Source organism: Gordionus sp. m RMFG-2023, chromosome 2, assembly GCF_954871325.1.
Source record: "Gordionus sp. m RMFG-2023 chromosome 2, tfGorSpeb1-WG-v2, whole genome shotgun sequence".
NCBI classification, from domain to species: Eukaryota; Metazoa; Nematomorpha; class Gordioida; order Chordodea; family Parachordodidae; genus Gordionus; species Gordionus sp. m RMFG-2023.
In genome coordinates this window covers 1,217,607-1,234,862 of record NC_088776.1, presented here as the reverse complement: position 1 = coordinate 1,234,862, position 17,256 = coordinate 1,217,607, and the positions used below count along the sequence as shown (strand labels likewise).

The window sequence follows — 17,256 nt, the reverse complement described above, 5'->3', positions numbered from 1 at the left end:
AATGTATAAATAGTATATTTTACAATATATTCCTTCATCACCAGCTCCCGTTCCAAATTTTCAAATTTTTTTTTTATGTCAAATGTAGTATTAATTTTTAAAATAATTTTTATTATGGCCCCTGAGATTGTAAAGGCTACTGAGGCCTCTTGGCTTGCCTACAAATGGTTGAAGGGCCTTGATTAAATATCCAGTTTGAAAAAATTCTAAGGAAATCCTAGCCTAGTTCTGTTGCTTGTCATCACGAGGGCTTAGCGCTTAAATCACGTTTCACGTAAAATTTAAAATTTTTGGTTTTTATTGGCTAAGCATCTATTTCTAAATTTAAGGTCTAAAACAAATTTTTTTAAAAAATTCCTTAAATGTTTTTATAAAATAAATTTATCCCTTATTTATTTATTATTTATATATTATTTTTTTGATATAACAAAATTTTAAAAAAAATTAATGCAGGTAAAATTATAAATTAATAATTTTTTTTATCTTGAACCACTTAAATTTTTTTTTAAAAAAAAGGAGATTAATTCTGGTTTGTGTTTAGTAAAATTTTTAGGAATAAGGTTTGAATTGGGATCGGTCCTGGGGTTAAGAAATAAATAATTATATTCTTATAAAGGCTCTAACATGAGATATATTGCAAATTATTAACCCATCAAAAATTCCCCCAATATTACCGAGGAATGAAGGATCTTCCGACACTCATTCTAATAGATTTATCGTCAAATAATTCAGTTGATCTCCCCTGCGTCCCAACCACTCCCCCCCCTTTCCTAATCACACACTATACTTCCGAAAGAAAATAGTACAGTGCCGTTAAACAGCTCGTTTTGGGCCGATCTCTAAAAGCGGCTGAGCTCAATATTTTAGCCAGAAAAAAATATTGAGTAAGCCTAGATATTTCGATAGTATATGTCAGGACCCTCGTTCCTTCTATGAGCAAAATCTTTAGGGTCGCGTAATAATTTTTTCTAGATAAAATATTGCCTAAGTCTCAAGATTTCGATGATATATGTCTGGATCTTGGTTCCTTCCATGTGCAAAATCTTCGGACTTGGGTAATATTTTTCTGTACTAAGTATTGAGTTAGCCGTTTAAAAACAACACTACATATTTTTGACAATACTAGAATGATAGAAATAATTTAATAATATAAAGGTATGTTCTTTTATTGTTTTTTTTTTCAAACAAAATAATATAACATATAATATAATAATAATTTATAAAATTAGCGATTAAAATTGACTATATGAAGTTGGTTTTTGAAGTTCAACATCAAAAAAAATATATATATATATTTAGTAATGCATAATTCCCAAAATTTATATATATATATATTTTTAAAAAATAAATCATAATTTAAAAGCGTATTTATTTATATTATTTATATATAATAATTAATAAAAAAATATATTTAGACGATAATTAAACGTGGTTAATAATAATAATTTTTCTCCCCCATTAAAAATTAAAAATATGAAAATATGAAAATATGAAAATATGAAAAATATTTAATATCCACTCATAAAAAAAAGAAGAAGATTATAATATTTTGCTTGAATAACATTCGACGTTCAAAACTTTAGCTTTTATCCTATGTAAATACAAAAATATAAATATTATAATATACATATATATATATACAATATATTAGAAGTTCTGCAAATAATCTAGTTCGGGCCGGACCGGACCGGTTTTTAAAAAAAATGTCGGGCCGGGCCTGGCTTGAAAAATTAGGCCCGATGCAGTCGCTAATGTATGTTAGCGACAATGTGTTATTTTTTTTTAAAGCGCGTTTTTTCACAAAATTTTAAAAAACAAATTCTGATTTTGCCGGAAGTGTATGTATGCCTTCATTGGAATACACACCCTAAGAAAATTTCAGACAATTTTTACGTGAACTTTTAAAAAAAATTAATATAATTTTTCTTTCATATATTATTTTTTAAAAAAATATTATATAAATTATGAAAGACTCAATGGAAAATTGTATACGATTCATAAAATAAGTTATTCCAAACATGACAGAATATATTTCCCGTTAAATTCCAAATTTAAATTTAAAAAAAAACGCGCTAAATAAAAATGATTAGGTAACGAATTAACACATTGTCGGATAAAATAAATTAAAAATAAAGTATTAATTAAGGAAAAAAAAAATTTAGTTGTGTTTATTAGGATACGGAGAAGGGAAAAAAAAAATTAACATCGATGATTTTTAAAAATGAGATTTAATACTATAAATTCAATTAGAAATTCTGAGGATAATCCTTATGAAGGGGAACTTAGAAAGACAGCAATTTTGAGAGTAAATTATACTTGTATAGAAAAGATGCCCAAAATAGTCAAAAGTTAGTGTTGTTAAACGGCTCGTTTTGAGCCGATTTTTCAAAAACAGCTGACTCGATACTTTATCCAGAAAAATATTACGCAAGCCTGAAGATTTTGCTCATAGAAGTAACAAAGATTCTAGACATGTATCATAGAAATCTTGAGGCTTAGGCAATATTTTTCTGGCTAAAATACTGAGTCAGCTGTTTTTGCAACACTAGTCAAAAAGTAGTAAATTACTCAAGATCTTCTCTGACCGATCAAAAAGAGTAAAATAGATAGGAGTAAAATAAAAGCCCTGCGATAAGTTGTTTTTTTAGATCATCTGAAGAATATTATCGGTAAATTAAGGGAGTTTACTTTTTGTTTGTTAAATGCACGACAAAGTTTAATTTACAATCCATCGGCCTAAAAACGCCTTAATGGGAGCACACAACGCACGCCAATTCTCTACCATCTTTGTAAGAGGAGGGGAGGTTTCCGCTCTTGACCTCGACTATGTACAAGGAAGCGCCGTCACCGGGAGTCGAACTGGCTTCGTATTCCGCATCCTCATCGACGCAGATGTAAGTGGCTCTACTCAATTCTTCATTGGCGGACATAATGTATCCCCTGTATTCCAGGGTCCACGTTGAGGGACAGCGGGTAAATCCTGGGAACATGTATTGGTCGGGTCTCGGAACGCAGCACAAGGAACATAGACCTACGTTAAATTTGTGACCCTATTATAATATAGTTTTAAATATTATTAATTTTTGTTTGTTTCGACGTAATTACGGTATATAAAAAAAGTTTAGTTGGAATAATTAATAGAGCCACAGTCTTATAGAATGATCAGTTTATATAACATGGATGATTCTTAATCTGTTTAAAATTGTAGCATTTTATCTCGTTAAAGTAACTTTCAAAAATTCATTTGAAAAACCGAACATCATGTTGCGAAATAAAAATATCTATGGTTTGAATTGCTCCTTTTAGACCGATAAAAATATGATCTAAATTTTCGCAAATATTATAAATGATGGCACCTTGCGAAGTAATGGAGAATTTTCGTCGTAAAGTCTGTATTCGGCTCCATAGATAGTAGCTTTAGATTGGTAGCCATCTAATACGAATTTGTAATCGGGGTTTCTGGGAAGGCATTGATAATCATAACCAGAACCAGAAAAGAAATAATGGCCGCCAGATACGAAACCTATAAGATATATATATATTTATAGAAATTATTGTATTTATTTGTTGTAATATATAAATAAGTAATGATTTGTGAATATGACTTTGAAATTTAGGATATAAACCTTAGATATTTATCAAGTTGACTAAAACCTACTTAGAAAATAATAATATAAAATATTTATTTACAAAAATAGATCATCTAACTCTAAATGAGTTTTTTTTTTCTAACCTAATTAACTAAATTTCCAGGAATGAGGGTTCTGTATACAGGGTTTTTCTTAGGTAAATGATTATTATTTAAATGTTTATTTTCTGGATTAAGTTCAAAGATCAAGAAAAAAATCAGATTATTTCTCATGTAAATATTTTAAAAAAAATATGAATTGATTGATGGCTCACCGTCGTAAATAGTTTCGGCATCTCGAGAGTTAGCTCCGCAGCGGGCCTTACCCCAGTGAATGTAGCAGACGTAGGATTCTTTTTCGACTAGATATTTTATAAATAAAAGTTAGGATTTCAAATATTCGGGAAGTGAATGTTCTTCTAGAACATAAGAGAAAAGAAAGAATAAGAAATTCCAAAGAATACAAACGATTATTTACTGGTAGGTCCTGTGACACGGCAGTTTCGGCAAACTCCAGGTTCTCCATCCAAACCAGGATTTCCGTCACGACCGGGAGTTCCGTCGGAACCTGGCGATCCCGGTTTCCCGTCTTGTCCATTATCTCCTCTGGCGCCGGGGCTTCCTGGTAAACCATCTCTTCCTGGCCTACCGCTTTCGCCTGTTTTGTTCGATGAAGGTTTATAATTATTTTCAAAATTGTAAAGGATGTTTGCAGAAGAAAACATATGATTATTTCATATAAATTCGAACTGTCACGAGATTATTTCATACCTTTAAGTCCATTTGATCCTGGTCTACCAGGCTCTCCATCTTTACCGGGCTGTCCATCTGGACCTGGAGGGCCGGGTGGTCCTCTGACACCTGGGATACCGGGTCTCCCGGCTTTTCCTGATTGGCCTGATTCACCATCTTTACCGGGAACTCCGTCATCACCCCTGTCTCCACTTGGACCCTTATATTATTTAATTTAAAAAAAAATAAAAATATAAATAGATGTCAAGATATATTTTGAGAAAGGAAGTTAAAAAATGTGTAAGCGGAAGAATCTGTCATTGAAATAAAGGATTTCTATTGGTCCTCTAAGTTGCCAATTAAAAGATGCCTCTGATTGGCCGAGTATTTATAGTTTATTGGTTGCCATTAAACGATACCTCTGATTGGTGGTTTAGTATTTATAGTTTATTAGATTTATAAATGATACACTTTAAAAAAAAAAAGGAAGAAGGAAAAAAAAAATGTTATATAATATGTGCTGTTCTAACTCTAGCTCCGGGTCTTCCCCTCTCTCCATCTCGCCCTGGAGAGCCATCTTTGCCAGGAACGCCATCGCTTCCCCTGGAACCAGGTTGGCCTGGAATTCCGTCTTTGCCTGCACGGCCTGGTCTACCCTGTTATGTTAAAATAAGTAGTAAAATTTAGAAGAAAAGAAAACACCTAATGCCGATCGTCTCTGAAATGATAAAACCTAATAAAATGATCGCAAAGAAGTGAATTCTTATTTATCCTAAATGATAAAGGAGAACGTTCATTAGTATATTAATGCAAGTGTTTTGACTATCCAGCCTTTGTCTAAGCATTTTTAGCCAAGTGTGGTGATTCTACGTATATATATCTCTGATAAATGCGAATCCAAGGTTAACGATCCTAATGATTGATTTGACAGGAAAGGAAGAGAAGACAGGAAATGAGATTGAAAAAAAAAAATGTATGTAGAAGTTTCATTACGGCTGGTCCGGGTTTTCCAGATTCGCCATCTTTGCCGGGTTGGCCAGCTTTTCCCGGTCTTCCGTCGACACCGTCTCTACCCGAATCGCCATCTTTGCCCGGGTTACCTGAAGGTCCAGTCGGTCCCTTTACACGACAATAAAAGATTTATATATTCAAGCCTTATTTTTTTTTATATTGGGGAGATTAGACGTCAGGGGGATTTATCTAACTATATATATCACCCCTTAAGGGTTCATTTATACTAAGATCAAAATATCGGATGTCGCTCAAGCCTAATTTATGGCTTAAATTATGGCGCATCTGTATTGGTCCCTTTTTGCTTTGCGTTACTTTTTATCCGATACTTTTTATCCGATACTTTTTATCCGATACTTTTTTGAATGTAAACTGTCCAATAAATAAATAAGGAAGACGTGCATCAAGCTAATTAAAATTTGAAGTTTAAAATGAAATGTTATTTTTTCTCTTCAAATTTTATAACCGATAATCTTTCAATCTGGAAAGCAATTTTAAAACTTTAACTTCTTTAAATGATTAACCCTTTATCATTCTTTTAGTATGCCAATCAGATTTTAACAAAAATTTTTTTTTACGGTAAAAAAAAATATGATCACGTGATTCCTTTCAAAAAAAATTTAGTTCCCGTTTATAAAATAAAGTGATTTACTAGTCCCTTAATTATCAAAATGTATCTTGGATTTTAATAATTGACAGTTTTTAGATTTTTTTTTTAAAATAAAAACTTGGTAATCCGCTCCAGCATATTTTATGAACTTATCTAAAACTATAATTATTACTATCCTTCGCGTAATTCGCTTGCGTTCTCTTTAGGACGCGGGGAATAAACCAGCGCGATAAATTGAGTAAAATGAATATATATATATGTTTTTTCAAACTAACTCTTTCTCCGGGGGTTCCTGGTTGTCCGTCAACTCCGTTCCTTCCGGTTTCGCCATCTTTACCCGGAACTCCATCCAAACCATTGTTACCTGGCCTGCCATCTTTTCCTGGTCCCCCTGGGATACCCTATTCAGTTTTTATAAATATGGGAAAAATTATCATATTCATTTTTGTTTTTTAAACTGCATTTTAATAATTACTGAGAAACTTTTTATTTCTTATCCTAGAGGATTATCATCATCAAACATATGGTATCTATATATTTATCATATATGAATCCATTTATGTACCGATTTTCCCCTGGAGCCGGGTTGGCCATCTTTTCCAGGTTGTCCATCTCGCCCCGGTCTTCCATCGCTACCAGGACGTCCTGCTTCTCCGTCTTTGCCTGGAATTCCGTCCGGACCGGCTGGTCCCTATAAAAAACTGATTATTGTTATTTTAAAAAAAAGATCATTACCGTAACGCCATCCGCTCCTGGTCGGCCATCATTACCGGGTGCACCTGATTCTCCGTCTTTGCCATCTCTACCTGGATTTCCGGCTCTGCCAGGTATTCCGTCACTTCCGGGGGTACCAGCTGATCCCTTTAATAAAAATTCGCATTCATTTATTTTTCTTTTTTCCTTTCTATTTTTTATATGAATGTGTTTTCTTTAATTGGAACTCGTTCCATTTTTTTTTAAGAGAAACGAGACTTGGAACATTCAGAGAATGCAAAAAAAAATTTCACATGCTTTTTTAGTGGAGTAAAAGGTGACGAAAGAAAATATCATAATTAAATTTTTAAAATAAGGAAATATTTCTTGCGCCAAAATTATTATTATTTTTTAATACGAAATGTTTATCGCATCAAAAGCGAGTAAAATTTATCCGAAAAATGAATGAATGAATGAATGAATAAACTTGTTCTCCGGGTTGTCCAGGAGATCCATCCCTTCCGGGTTCTCCAGATTTACCGTCACGACCGGGAATACCGTCGGAACCAGGTCTGCCACTGTTTCCGTCACGGCCTGGTTTACCGCCTGGGCCCTTATATCGAATTTTATTATAAACAAAAAATGGTTGAAGCGCGGAAGAATAGAAGATATATTTATGTGAGGGAACAAATATAAGTTATAGTTTTTGACGGATATCACCTTTAGAATTAGGATTAGATCAGAATGTGCGCAAACTCAGAAGAAGAAGAAAAAAATGATAATAAAAGATTTATGCATTTTGACAGTATACCTATATTTTGAAAATATATCCTTAACAATTTTTTTTTAACCAATCGTTGCAAAGTTTCAAAACGAATATACATAACCAAAGTTTAAATCGCTAAATTTTTTTTTTAAAACCAATCATTGCTCAGTTTCAAAATCATTATAATTTGCTAAAAAAATTTTTTACTGGAACTCCGGGTTTGCCTGGGTTTCCATCTCTGCCAGGATTTCCATCTTTTCCAGCATCGCCAGCAGATCCGTCTCTCCCTGGATTTCCAGCTTTTCCGTCCGTTCCTCTAGGTCCAGGAGGCCCCTTAAAAAGTGTTTTAATATTTTTAAAATAAATTTATTGGTCAAATAAAATAATATTTACCCGCTCAAATTTAATATTTTTATTCTATGTTGTTAAAGTGGTTATAACCTGTGGTCCAGGCCTGCCAGGTGATCCATCTCTACCCGGTTTTCCGTCAGGTCCGGAACGACCTGGTTGACCGTCGCGTCCGTTGTCACCATCTTTTCCAGGGGGGCCGGCAGGTCCAGCATGTCCGGGCTTGCCATCTACGCATGCCTTGCATTCTAACAATTTTTTTTAAAAAAAAAAATTATTTATTTATATATATATTTTTTTTTTCGCCAATTATTTCCTTCATTCTTTTTTTTTACCCAATTCTAAAGTTTTTAATCAATAGATCTCGAAGATAAGAATTCTATATTTATTGATTGATTGATTTTTTTTTAAACTTTGCAAATATTCTCCAGCAACGTATGTTCTTTTATTCCTGACAAGGAATTTGCCGAGTCGGATCTGTTTCATAGGTGCTTTGGAAATCGCATCGCTCTATATATATATATATAATAATAATAATAATAATAATAATAATAATAATAATAATAATAATAATAATAATAATAATAATAATAATAATAATAATAATAATAATAATAATATTTTAAATATGATTGTCAGGTGATATTATCCAATAGCATTTTTAAATTTAATTTCTAACCGCTTAACTAACCTATGAGTAGGATAAAATATATTCCAAAATCATATGATCGATTTGGGAATCATCAAGTGATATTATCCAATAGCATTTTATAAATTTAATTTTTAACCGCTGAACTACCTATGAATAGGATGAAAGTTTACTGTTTTTTTTAAAATTCAGTTTAAGTTATATTCCAAAATCATATGATCGATTTGGAAATCATCATCTATTTTATTTGATCTGAATTTCTAAATATTATATCATATTTTTTTATCCAGAGAAAATGGCATTAAATTTATTTTTAATTTATTATATTATTATCAGAAAAATTTGGAAAGGTTATATTTTCTTTAGCCTAACATAAACCTGTAATAATAAACTCATCTACCGATGTAAATTATAATATAATTAAACTATATTTAAAAGACCGTAATAATAAACCCCTCTTTTTACTAAAATAATTATATCCTCACAGATATTCCAATAGAAGAATACACTATTATTACTAGATTAAAACTTCTCATAAACACTAGTGTTCAAGGATCTAATTAATGCTCTTAGGATGAGACAAACCATATAATTATTATAATTAAACTAAATTTAAAACACCATCCATAAACATATAAATTCTTCAAAAACAGTTTTATCTGTCCTTTATATATATTAAATTTATATATCTATATTTTTACCTTTATACCTTTATAAATTTAAATTACTTTTCCAAAGATTATTATAAATTTTTTTAAATTTTTTAATTCCCCCATAACCATAAACAAAGAGTGTAAATTTATATATTTTTAAAAAATTATTTTTTTAAATATCTTTATGAAAAAAAGCCTTGGAGAAAGTTACATATTTATTAATATTTTTTCGAAATTATTACTCTTTTTTTTCGGACAAAAATAATAATGAAAGACGAAAAAATTAAATTGTCCAAAAAAGTATGGTTTGACACACATTTTCTTAGGAATTTTTTCTTTAATACCAAAAAAAAAGCTAATTATATATTCATACGACATTTTATACCAAAAAAAAATTGAAAGTTGTTTGTGTTATTAACCCATATTATATATAAATTTTTTTTGGTAATTTTCGTAAATATTTTATTAAATGTATCTTTATACTTAATAAATATCTAAAAAAAAAATTGTTTTATATATATATCTAAAAGATTTGAAAATTAGAAACTTTATAAATATAAAATTTCATTTTTTTTTTGGTGGAACAATTTATTATATATTATTTTTAAATCGGTTTTTTTTTGAGTAGTGTTATTCGAAACGGTTCGGTTTGAGTCGGTTTTTAAAATCGGTTAAATCGATATTTTTCGGACGGAAATGATATTTTGAGTTAGCCTCGGGATTTGGCTAATAGGATTTTTAAACCCTTTGTGCCATACGTCATGAGCAAAATCTTCAGGATCCGTGCTTAATGTACTTCTGGATAAAATAATATTTGAGTTTAGCCGTTTTTAAAAAATTTCAGTGTGAATCATCGGGTTTAAAGATTTTTCAGACCTAACTTAAAAGAGCCGGCGGAAAAACAATTTTACGTTTATATCATGGAGGAAAAAAGGGATTTCTTATTTACTTTTTAAACAAAATTCTTGATAAGAGAAAACGTTTAAGAGAGTCCTTTTCATGGTATTAGGATTATTAAGCCTAAGATTGACAATTCGTTAAGAATGCTATTTAAAAAAGCGGGATCATACATAGGAATCAGCTGTAGACGCCATTTTTTTGTCCCTGACTTAAACAAGTTTTTTTTTATAAGGAACAAAATAAAGATAATTGGCGCGAATTTTTGCAGTGCGACTTCTCGTTATGGGATGTAAAACTTTCGGGTTTTCCTTCCTATATCATCTTAAGATTTCGTACGCTAGAAAATTTGGCCTAAATATAGATTAGATAATTCGAATTTGCAAAAAAAAAAGAAGTAAATTCTATTTGGAATTGCTATGGTATTTCTGATCTTATGATCTTAGCGCCATTATTTGTTCCATTTTTAGTTATCCTACCATTAATTAATTAAATCAGCCCGAAGAATTTTATGAGATAAGATATTAGGGGGCAAAGATTCCGATTAAGCTACAAGAATACGATTAACCCCCTTTTTCCAAACGTTTAGTGAGTGGCAGCATGAGCCAACACCCTTCAATCATCTTGCCCGATAACAAAGGATTTTTACATATATTTACGTTTGTATTGGTCGTAATATGATTCCACGGGGTATTAAGAATTTCTTAATTTTACATTATACCGGGGAGCCATTTTCTAAATATCAGAAATGCAGGCATTTCTAGAATGTGCATCCTGTCAATTTCAACTTAAGTCAACACGTGATAGTGTTGCTAAGCGGCTCGATTCGAGCCGACTTCTAAAAACGGCTAACTCAATATTTTAGCCAGAAAAATATTTTCTAAGCCTCGCTTCTTTCTTTCTTTCTTAAAAAATTCACAAATCATAAATTTAATAAGCTTTCAAACAAAGAGAATCTCAATAATTATTTCCCTAAAATATTAAAGAATATTTTGTATCGTTATGGTTAATTTTACGATACCCACTATAAACATTTTACACCTCTCCTTAAAATAGTTGTTGTTGACCATCTCTGTGGTTTTGTCTGGTTTTTTTAAGCTGAGTCTAAACTAGAAGATTGATTGGGAATTTTTCCGTTAAAAACATGGCTGCGATGTTTTATAGTTGATTGAAGTTAGGTAGTTTAACAGCACTACCTTTAAAAACTCGATCAGGTAATCAAATTAAAAGTTCCATTTTGGGAACATGAAAAGAAATAATTTTACCAATATTTAAATATATATTTATATTTATAATTTTCTTTAGAAAAATTATTAATTATGTCCAAATTTGTCATTTTTTTAAAAAATTTCATAAATTTGTGCGATAAAATTAAAATGTAAGAGTAATAATAAATTTTTTTTTGGAAATTTTTGTTAGTAGAACTAAAATAAAATTTTTATTTATAATAAATTTGATATATTTAAAAATGTTTGAAAAATATATAATAATACTATTAAAAAAAAGAACGGAGATGGTGTGACGCAGGGAAACAAAAATGAAAAAGGGACGTAAGCGTTGTCTATGATAGCTCTTTGGCTAGAAGGCTACCATTGAAACTGATATAATTAGCTTTGTGAATCGCTATGGATAATCGTTGACGAAGAAAAAAACCCTCTCGAGGTTCTTCTGAGAGTTTGCTGATTTGTGATCCTAATTTTTTGAAAAATGCTAAGGCGAGTTTGCCGAAGGTGCCAAGAGTGGTTGATATGATTGGGATGAAGCAATGATCGTTTATTATTTCTGTGTATTTAGAAATTTTAAGTTGTTCCTTCTGGTCAAGGATGTTGATGGCGTGGTTGGATGGGGCCAAGGGGTCAATACAGGAATAGTCCCATACCAAAAGTTGGCCTCTCCTCCATGGGATTTGAGAGATCCCATCAGGACGTTTACCGTCAGATCTAAAAAGACCCTGTGGTTCTAACGTGGAAGGAATTTGGGCGGATTTCAGAGCATGTTGGATGATTGTATTACATTGCTTGTGTCTGATGAATCGTCCATTGCAGGAGCGACAATGTAAACTATGTCTACCCTTCGAGTCAACTGGCGAGTTGCACCCTGAGCAGATGTGGGGGTGAGTGATGGAACAATTTAGACGAATGCCGATGGCATGGGTAAATTCATTGTTGGATAGTTGAAGCTGAAGATTGGTAGATGGGATGGCCTCAAGAAACTCATGTCCCGTACCATTGAGCAAGGAAGAGAATAGGGTGCGGTCGGTAGATTGCATGCTAGATAAGAGAGTTTCAACGCAGCGAGCAACCACTGGTGCATCCCAGTCTTTCTGTTTATGGGTTGTGGGGGGATGAGAATCAGCATTGATCCTTGTTTTCCAAATATCCATAGCCACGATTAAGGAAAGGTCTTCTTTAGAATTATGGGCGGTGGTTATTGGCTTTGTCAAGAGACTACTCGATATGAAAGTAGTTGTTGCTAAGTCAAGTGGAGATCTGATGCCGAGACCACCAAATTTGGTTGGAAGAGTTGCTTGGGCCCAAGCGGTTTCGTTGAATCTGATATTTACTATTTTTTCGGTTAAGTCCTTTATTCCTTTTTCGTAAGTTTGGAGAGGAATAGGATATTTAAAAATTGGTGTTGACCGAAGTGCGTAAAGAATCCTTGGTATAAAAAAGAAATTTTTTAGCAAAAAAAGGACTTGTGTGATGGAAGAAGTGTAAAGATGTCCTCCAGTTTAAGGAGTATGTCAAGTGAGGAATGAAGAAAGGTGCTTATTGCCTCGTGTCCTCCAACAGGCGATCCTAGATGTGTTAATTCAACGCTTGATGTGAATTTGAAATCGTGAGTGTTGGGAGCATTAGAATTTAAAAGTGAGAATTCAGATTTGCTCTGGTTAAGCGAAAGTCCAATGGCTGTGCCCATTTCTTTAATTATGGTGACTGCTTTGGCAATTTCACTACTGGGACCACTCAAGATTCCATCATCAATATACCAAGCGTGGAGCGATAGAGTACATGAAGAGTTTATTGATTTTATCATGTCATTGATTCCAAGACTAAAGAGAAGGGATCCGAGAGGGTCACCTTGTTGGATACCCTCGACAGAAAGTATCTTTTCTTTGTTGAATTGTAAGATTGTTGGTGATTGGTAGCAAGAGAAAAGAAATTTGGTATAAGCTGGGAAATGGAAGCAAGTTGAATGTAGGAACGTGTTGCGCGAAAGAGTGTTGTAGGCGTTAGAGAAGTCAATTTTTACTAGGGATTCGTTTTTTGGGTTATTTTCAAGGTGAATTCTTGTTAAGTGCACAGCAGCTTCACACCCACCAGGTATCCCTACACCAAGTTGATAGGGGCTTAGAATGTGTGCGGCATCGTGTTTGATTCTAGATGCGATTAATTTAGCGACCAATCTACGGTAAGTTGAACCAATGGCGATGGGCCGAATGTCCTTGTTTGGTTTTTGGAGTGCGATGAGTCTGGCACCGAATAGTAAGGGGGTAATAAAGCTGGGTACGTCTCCATTTAGGATTTTGTTGACTAAGTTTGTGATTTTAGTGAGAATTGAAACCTGTGTACAGATCACAGGAGAGGTAATGTCCTGTAAAAAAATTGGTCTAATCCCATCTAGACCATGAGCCGAATCCCGATGAAAAGATAGGATTGCTTTCCTTACTTCTTCCTGTGTGAAATCTGCTGCACAATGGGAGAAGGGTTGGGGCAATATTGGCATAAATGTTGTTGTGGGATGCTTTGATCGAAGCTTAATTAAGGTTTCTAAATTGGATTCCGCCAGAGTGTCATTGGTTGAAATGAGTTTGAGGGCCCCATTGATATTAAGACTGTCAATTTTCTTCGAAATCAATGAGGCTTTTTGTTGAAGTGGGGTTATTTTTTTTTTGTTTATGGGATGTCTGAAGATTTGGGACTCATGAAGATGAGTGTTGATGTTTAAACAGGCATCTTTTATTTGTTGAGTTAATGATTTTTGGAGTGATATGTCAGGTATTTTGAAAGTATTGTACCCAAAGTTTAAAAATTTTAACCATTCTTCTTCTTTGTTAAAATTTTGCAAAAGAGAAGATATGCAGTTGCTGAGAGATTTAGCTACTTGTATTCTCGCTCCTTTGGGTATTCTCGTTATGATACTTGGTTTTGTGGAGTTAAGAAAAATATCTGAGAATGAGGCACCAATTACTTGGTTTAAGGGAGAATCTATGAGAGGGGGGGGAAGCGAGTAAGTGATCTGAGAAAGAGGCGTGTGTTTTGAATGCGGACACCTGTTAGAGATTGGTCCATGAACAAAAAATTCTCCATCATTTGTTAAATGTATTGGTTTCATGCAGGATGGGCAGATTCTGCGTTCGTGGGGAATGGCCATAGGTATAAAAAATAAAAAAAATGCTGCCAATAATAAAGCAAAAGCACCTGTGAGAGGTCTGTTGATTGATGTGCAAAAATAGCGAAGGAATGATGAATATGTATGTCAGAAAAATCGAGCAACGAGCGAGAAAGATGCTCAATATGAGAGGTTTCAAATAAAAAAAGGAAACCGGTTAATTGTAAAAATATTAAACTTATTCTTCAAAAAAAGCTCTCTTTGAAAAAGGAATGGATATTAGTATCGTAATGAATAATGTAATTCGCCTAAAAAAAATATATTTATATAGCATTAAGCTATTTAAAAAAGTGAAGGCTTTTAAAAAACAAACCAATTTATTCTAATTGTTAGTTTTTTATGGAACTACTATATATATATATGTAAAGTTTTTTTCTTAAATCTAAAAAAAAATTGGTTATTAATCCAGATTAAAATTTTTGCAAATTTAATTTAAATAATTATTATTATTTCAAGAATTTTTTTTTTAAAATATAATTCTCATTTGAATGCTCCTATATTATTTAGATATTTCAGGAAGGGTGTATCATTTATTCTATTATGATTTACTCGCGTGATAGTTTTTAAAAAGGGGTTATAGCTACTTTAAAATGTGGACCAACATGGCCGGTTCCATTAACCCCCCTATTTTTTTTTAAAAATTCAACGATGATAGATCTTACACGAATCACAACACACAAGTTTGGCAATTTTAATAGTTTTTTATGTTCATTTTATGAGTTATTAAGAAAAAAAAAACGGTTTTTGAAAATTTATCAAAATTACGGACATATTTAAAATTATAATTCCCAAAGGTAATACTCACAATGACGACAGATTTGACGTAGCTGCTGAGTCCTTCGATCTGAGGCTGTTCATCCACTATTTCGTTCTGGAGTCTCTCCAACAACAGAACTTGTTGCGTTTTAACGCCGTTGACCTGTATGAAGAACATGGGGAACACGAGGCAGCACGCTATAGTCGCTACGACAAAACACCCGAAGGCGAATAGGGATGTAAGCTGAGTTTGATTCGAAGAGTTGCCATTATGTGAGCCAGATGCGGCATTGACACAGTGGTTGGAATTTGATAGGTATCTGTTGTTATATTCTTCTTCGGCTAAAATCTGTTCCTTGTCGGAGGAAGGCATTCTGGCGCGTTAAATAAATATATTAGAAAAATGGAAGTTATATTTGGTCACCGTTACCATAAAACCGATAATTTTAGATTAATATAGAGGTTAAAGCAAAAGGGAAAGTTATATATATATGTACGTGGGTTTAATGAGAGGAAAGCATAATCCCGAAAATGATTGAGCGAATATTCTGATTGGATCTCAAAATTAGTTTTTAAGAATGGATACCACAAATTATAGAATAAATGTGCCAGTGTCCTTAAAGATAGCAAAAGAAAATTACTACATTCCCAAGAAATATAAAAATAATTAACAGATGAAGTCAAGAGTTTTAGTGATTAAAATGAAACTGAATTTAGAAATAATGTGCATAAACCATTATGTTTAGAAGAGACGTTTCTAGAAGAATTATTTGGTTCAAAAAACTATGATTTGGTTCAAAAAAACTATGATTTGGTTCAAAAAAACTATTACTTGGTTCAAAAAAACTATTATTTGGTTTAAAAAAACTATGATTTGGTTCAAAAAAACTATGATTTGGTTATCAACAAATAATAAGCTATATGATAAGGTTTAATTGCCTTTTTTTCTTAATCTAAAAAAAAATTACATTAAACAAAATAGCTGTAAGGAAAAATTCTAATTTGATATCTTACTATTATTATTTAAAGTTTATCTAAAAAAAAATTATTATAATGAATAATTTAATTATAATAATGGCTTTTTTTTCTTTGAACTTTTCACGTATAACAATGAGAGATGATAATTTATGATTATATATATATATGTAATAGCATTCTAAGTTAAAGAAACTGGATAGGAGGTTGCTTCAGAAAATAGCTAAAATATTTTTTTACTTGTTTACATTTATTCTCTTAACGATTTTATTTTATATTTCTATCGTAAAATTATATTGAATATTTTATGATTTTTTTTACCTGTTAATTGATATACGAATTTATTATTAAAATTAAAAGGATATTTCGAATATTTTTTATTTAGAAAAAATAAAATATAAAATTGAATATGGACTAAGACCAAAGGTAGGTGATACCTATATATTTCAAAGTGTCATTATTCTGTCCTACTTTTCTCTGTGACAAATATTTTGTCAAAAAAAAGAATTATTCTTTTTCATTATTTTTTTTTTTTTTAGAAAATTTTGTTTAAAAATATTTTTTTAAATATGTCCCCTGAATTATAAAAAAATTATAAAAAAAATTTTTTTTTAAAAAAAATGTAATTTTTATGTTATATAAATCATTTTCAATTTTTCATTTATAAATATATATATAACAAATGAGATAAAAAAAAGTCTAAATTTTATTTTTATAATCTACTTTAAAAAAACTTTCATTTTACCTACTTTCAGTTTTTATTTAAATTACCTATTATTTATTTTTTTTGACTTTCCTTAAGGAAAGAAACACATTTATAAAAAATATTTAAAGGGAAGGAGAATGGAGGAAGGGGGGTGGGGGAGTAAATGCTTATTGAATATATTATGAGGTATTTATCTCAATAATTACATTACATTATAATATAATTTAAATATTTTAAGGAATTTTTTTAAAATTTTTTTTTTTTTTACACAAAATAATTTTCAAAAAAAATTCTTTATTTTCCTTGTGCATACCAATTTAAAATAAAACATATTGAGTTTCGATCCCGGGAATGGGATATAAAATTTTTTCTCCGATTCAAACTCTTACTGCCCCGGTTCACATCTGGAGAAAGATTTGAAAAAAATATATTGTACTCTA

General features: G+C 31.5%; 1 protein-coding gene across 2 annotated transcripts; it reads right to left on the bottom strand.

The window, feature by feature from the left end:
• Positions 1–1,472: 1,472 nt before the first annotated feature.
• On the bottom strand, positions 1,473–16,512 carry LOC135925124 (collagen alpha chain-like). 2 transcript variants are annotated; one of them, XR_010571545.1, is made up of 17 exons: positions 16,432–16,512; positions 15,185–15,509; positions 8,202–8,298; positions 7,882–8,036; positions 7,648–7,773; positions 7,162–7,287; positions 6,717–6,842; positions 6,547–6,672; positions 6,257–6,382; positions 5,354–5,479; positions 4,891–5,016; positions 4,400–4,580; positions 4,107–4,286; positions 3,904–3,990; positions 3,357–3,523; positions 2,689–3,050; positions 1,473–1,591 (listed from the first exon to the last, which is right to left on the bottom strand). XR_010571545.1 is itself a non-coding variant. In XM_065460314.1 (16 exons), exons 2-16 carry the CDS (start codon positions 15,506–15,508, stop codon positions 2,748–2,750), a joined length of 2,376 nt encoding a protein of 791 aa, XP_065316386.1. In that variant the 5' UTR covers position 15,509; positions 16,432–16,512; the 3' UTR covers positions 2,688–2,747. The 2 variants fall into 2 exon arrangements, 1 of the variants encoding a protein (XP_065316386.1); XM_065460314.1 differs by lacking the exon at positions 1,473–1,591 and having other exon boundaries at positions 2,688–3,050.
• Between the last annotated feature and the right edge of the window lie 744 nt (positions 16,513–17,256).

Coding starts and splice junctions, on each gene's coding strand:
- LOC135925124 (XM_065460314.1), bottom strand. CDS start 15,508: ATGCCTTCCTCCGACAAGGAACAGATTTTAGCCGAAGAAGAATATAAC. Junction 7,288..7,647: donor CAGGCAAACCCGGAGTTCCA/GTAAAAAATTTT, acceptor ATTCGATATAAG/GGCCCAGGCGGTAAACCAGG. Junction 3,991..4,106: donor CCGTGTCACAGGACCTACCA/GTAAATAATCGT, acceptor TAAAATATCTAG/TCGAAAAAGAATCCTACGTC.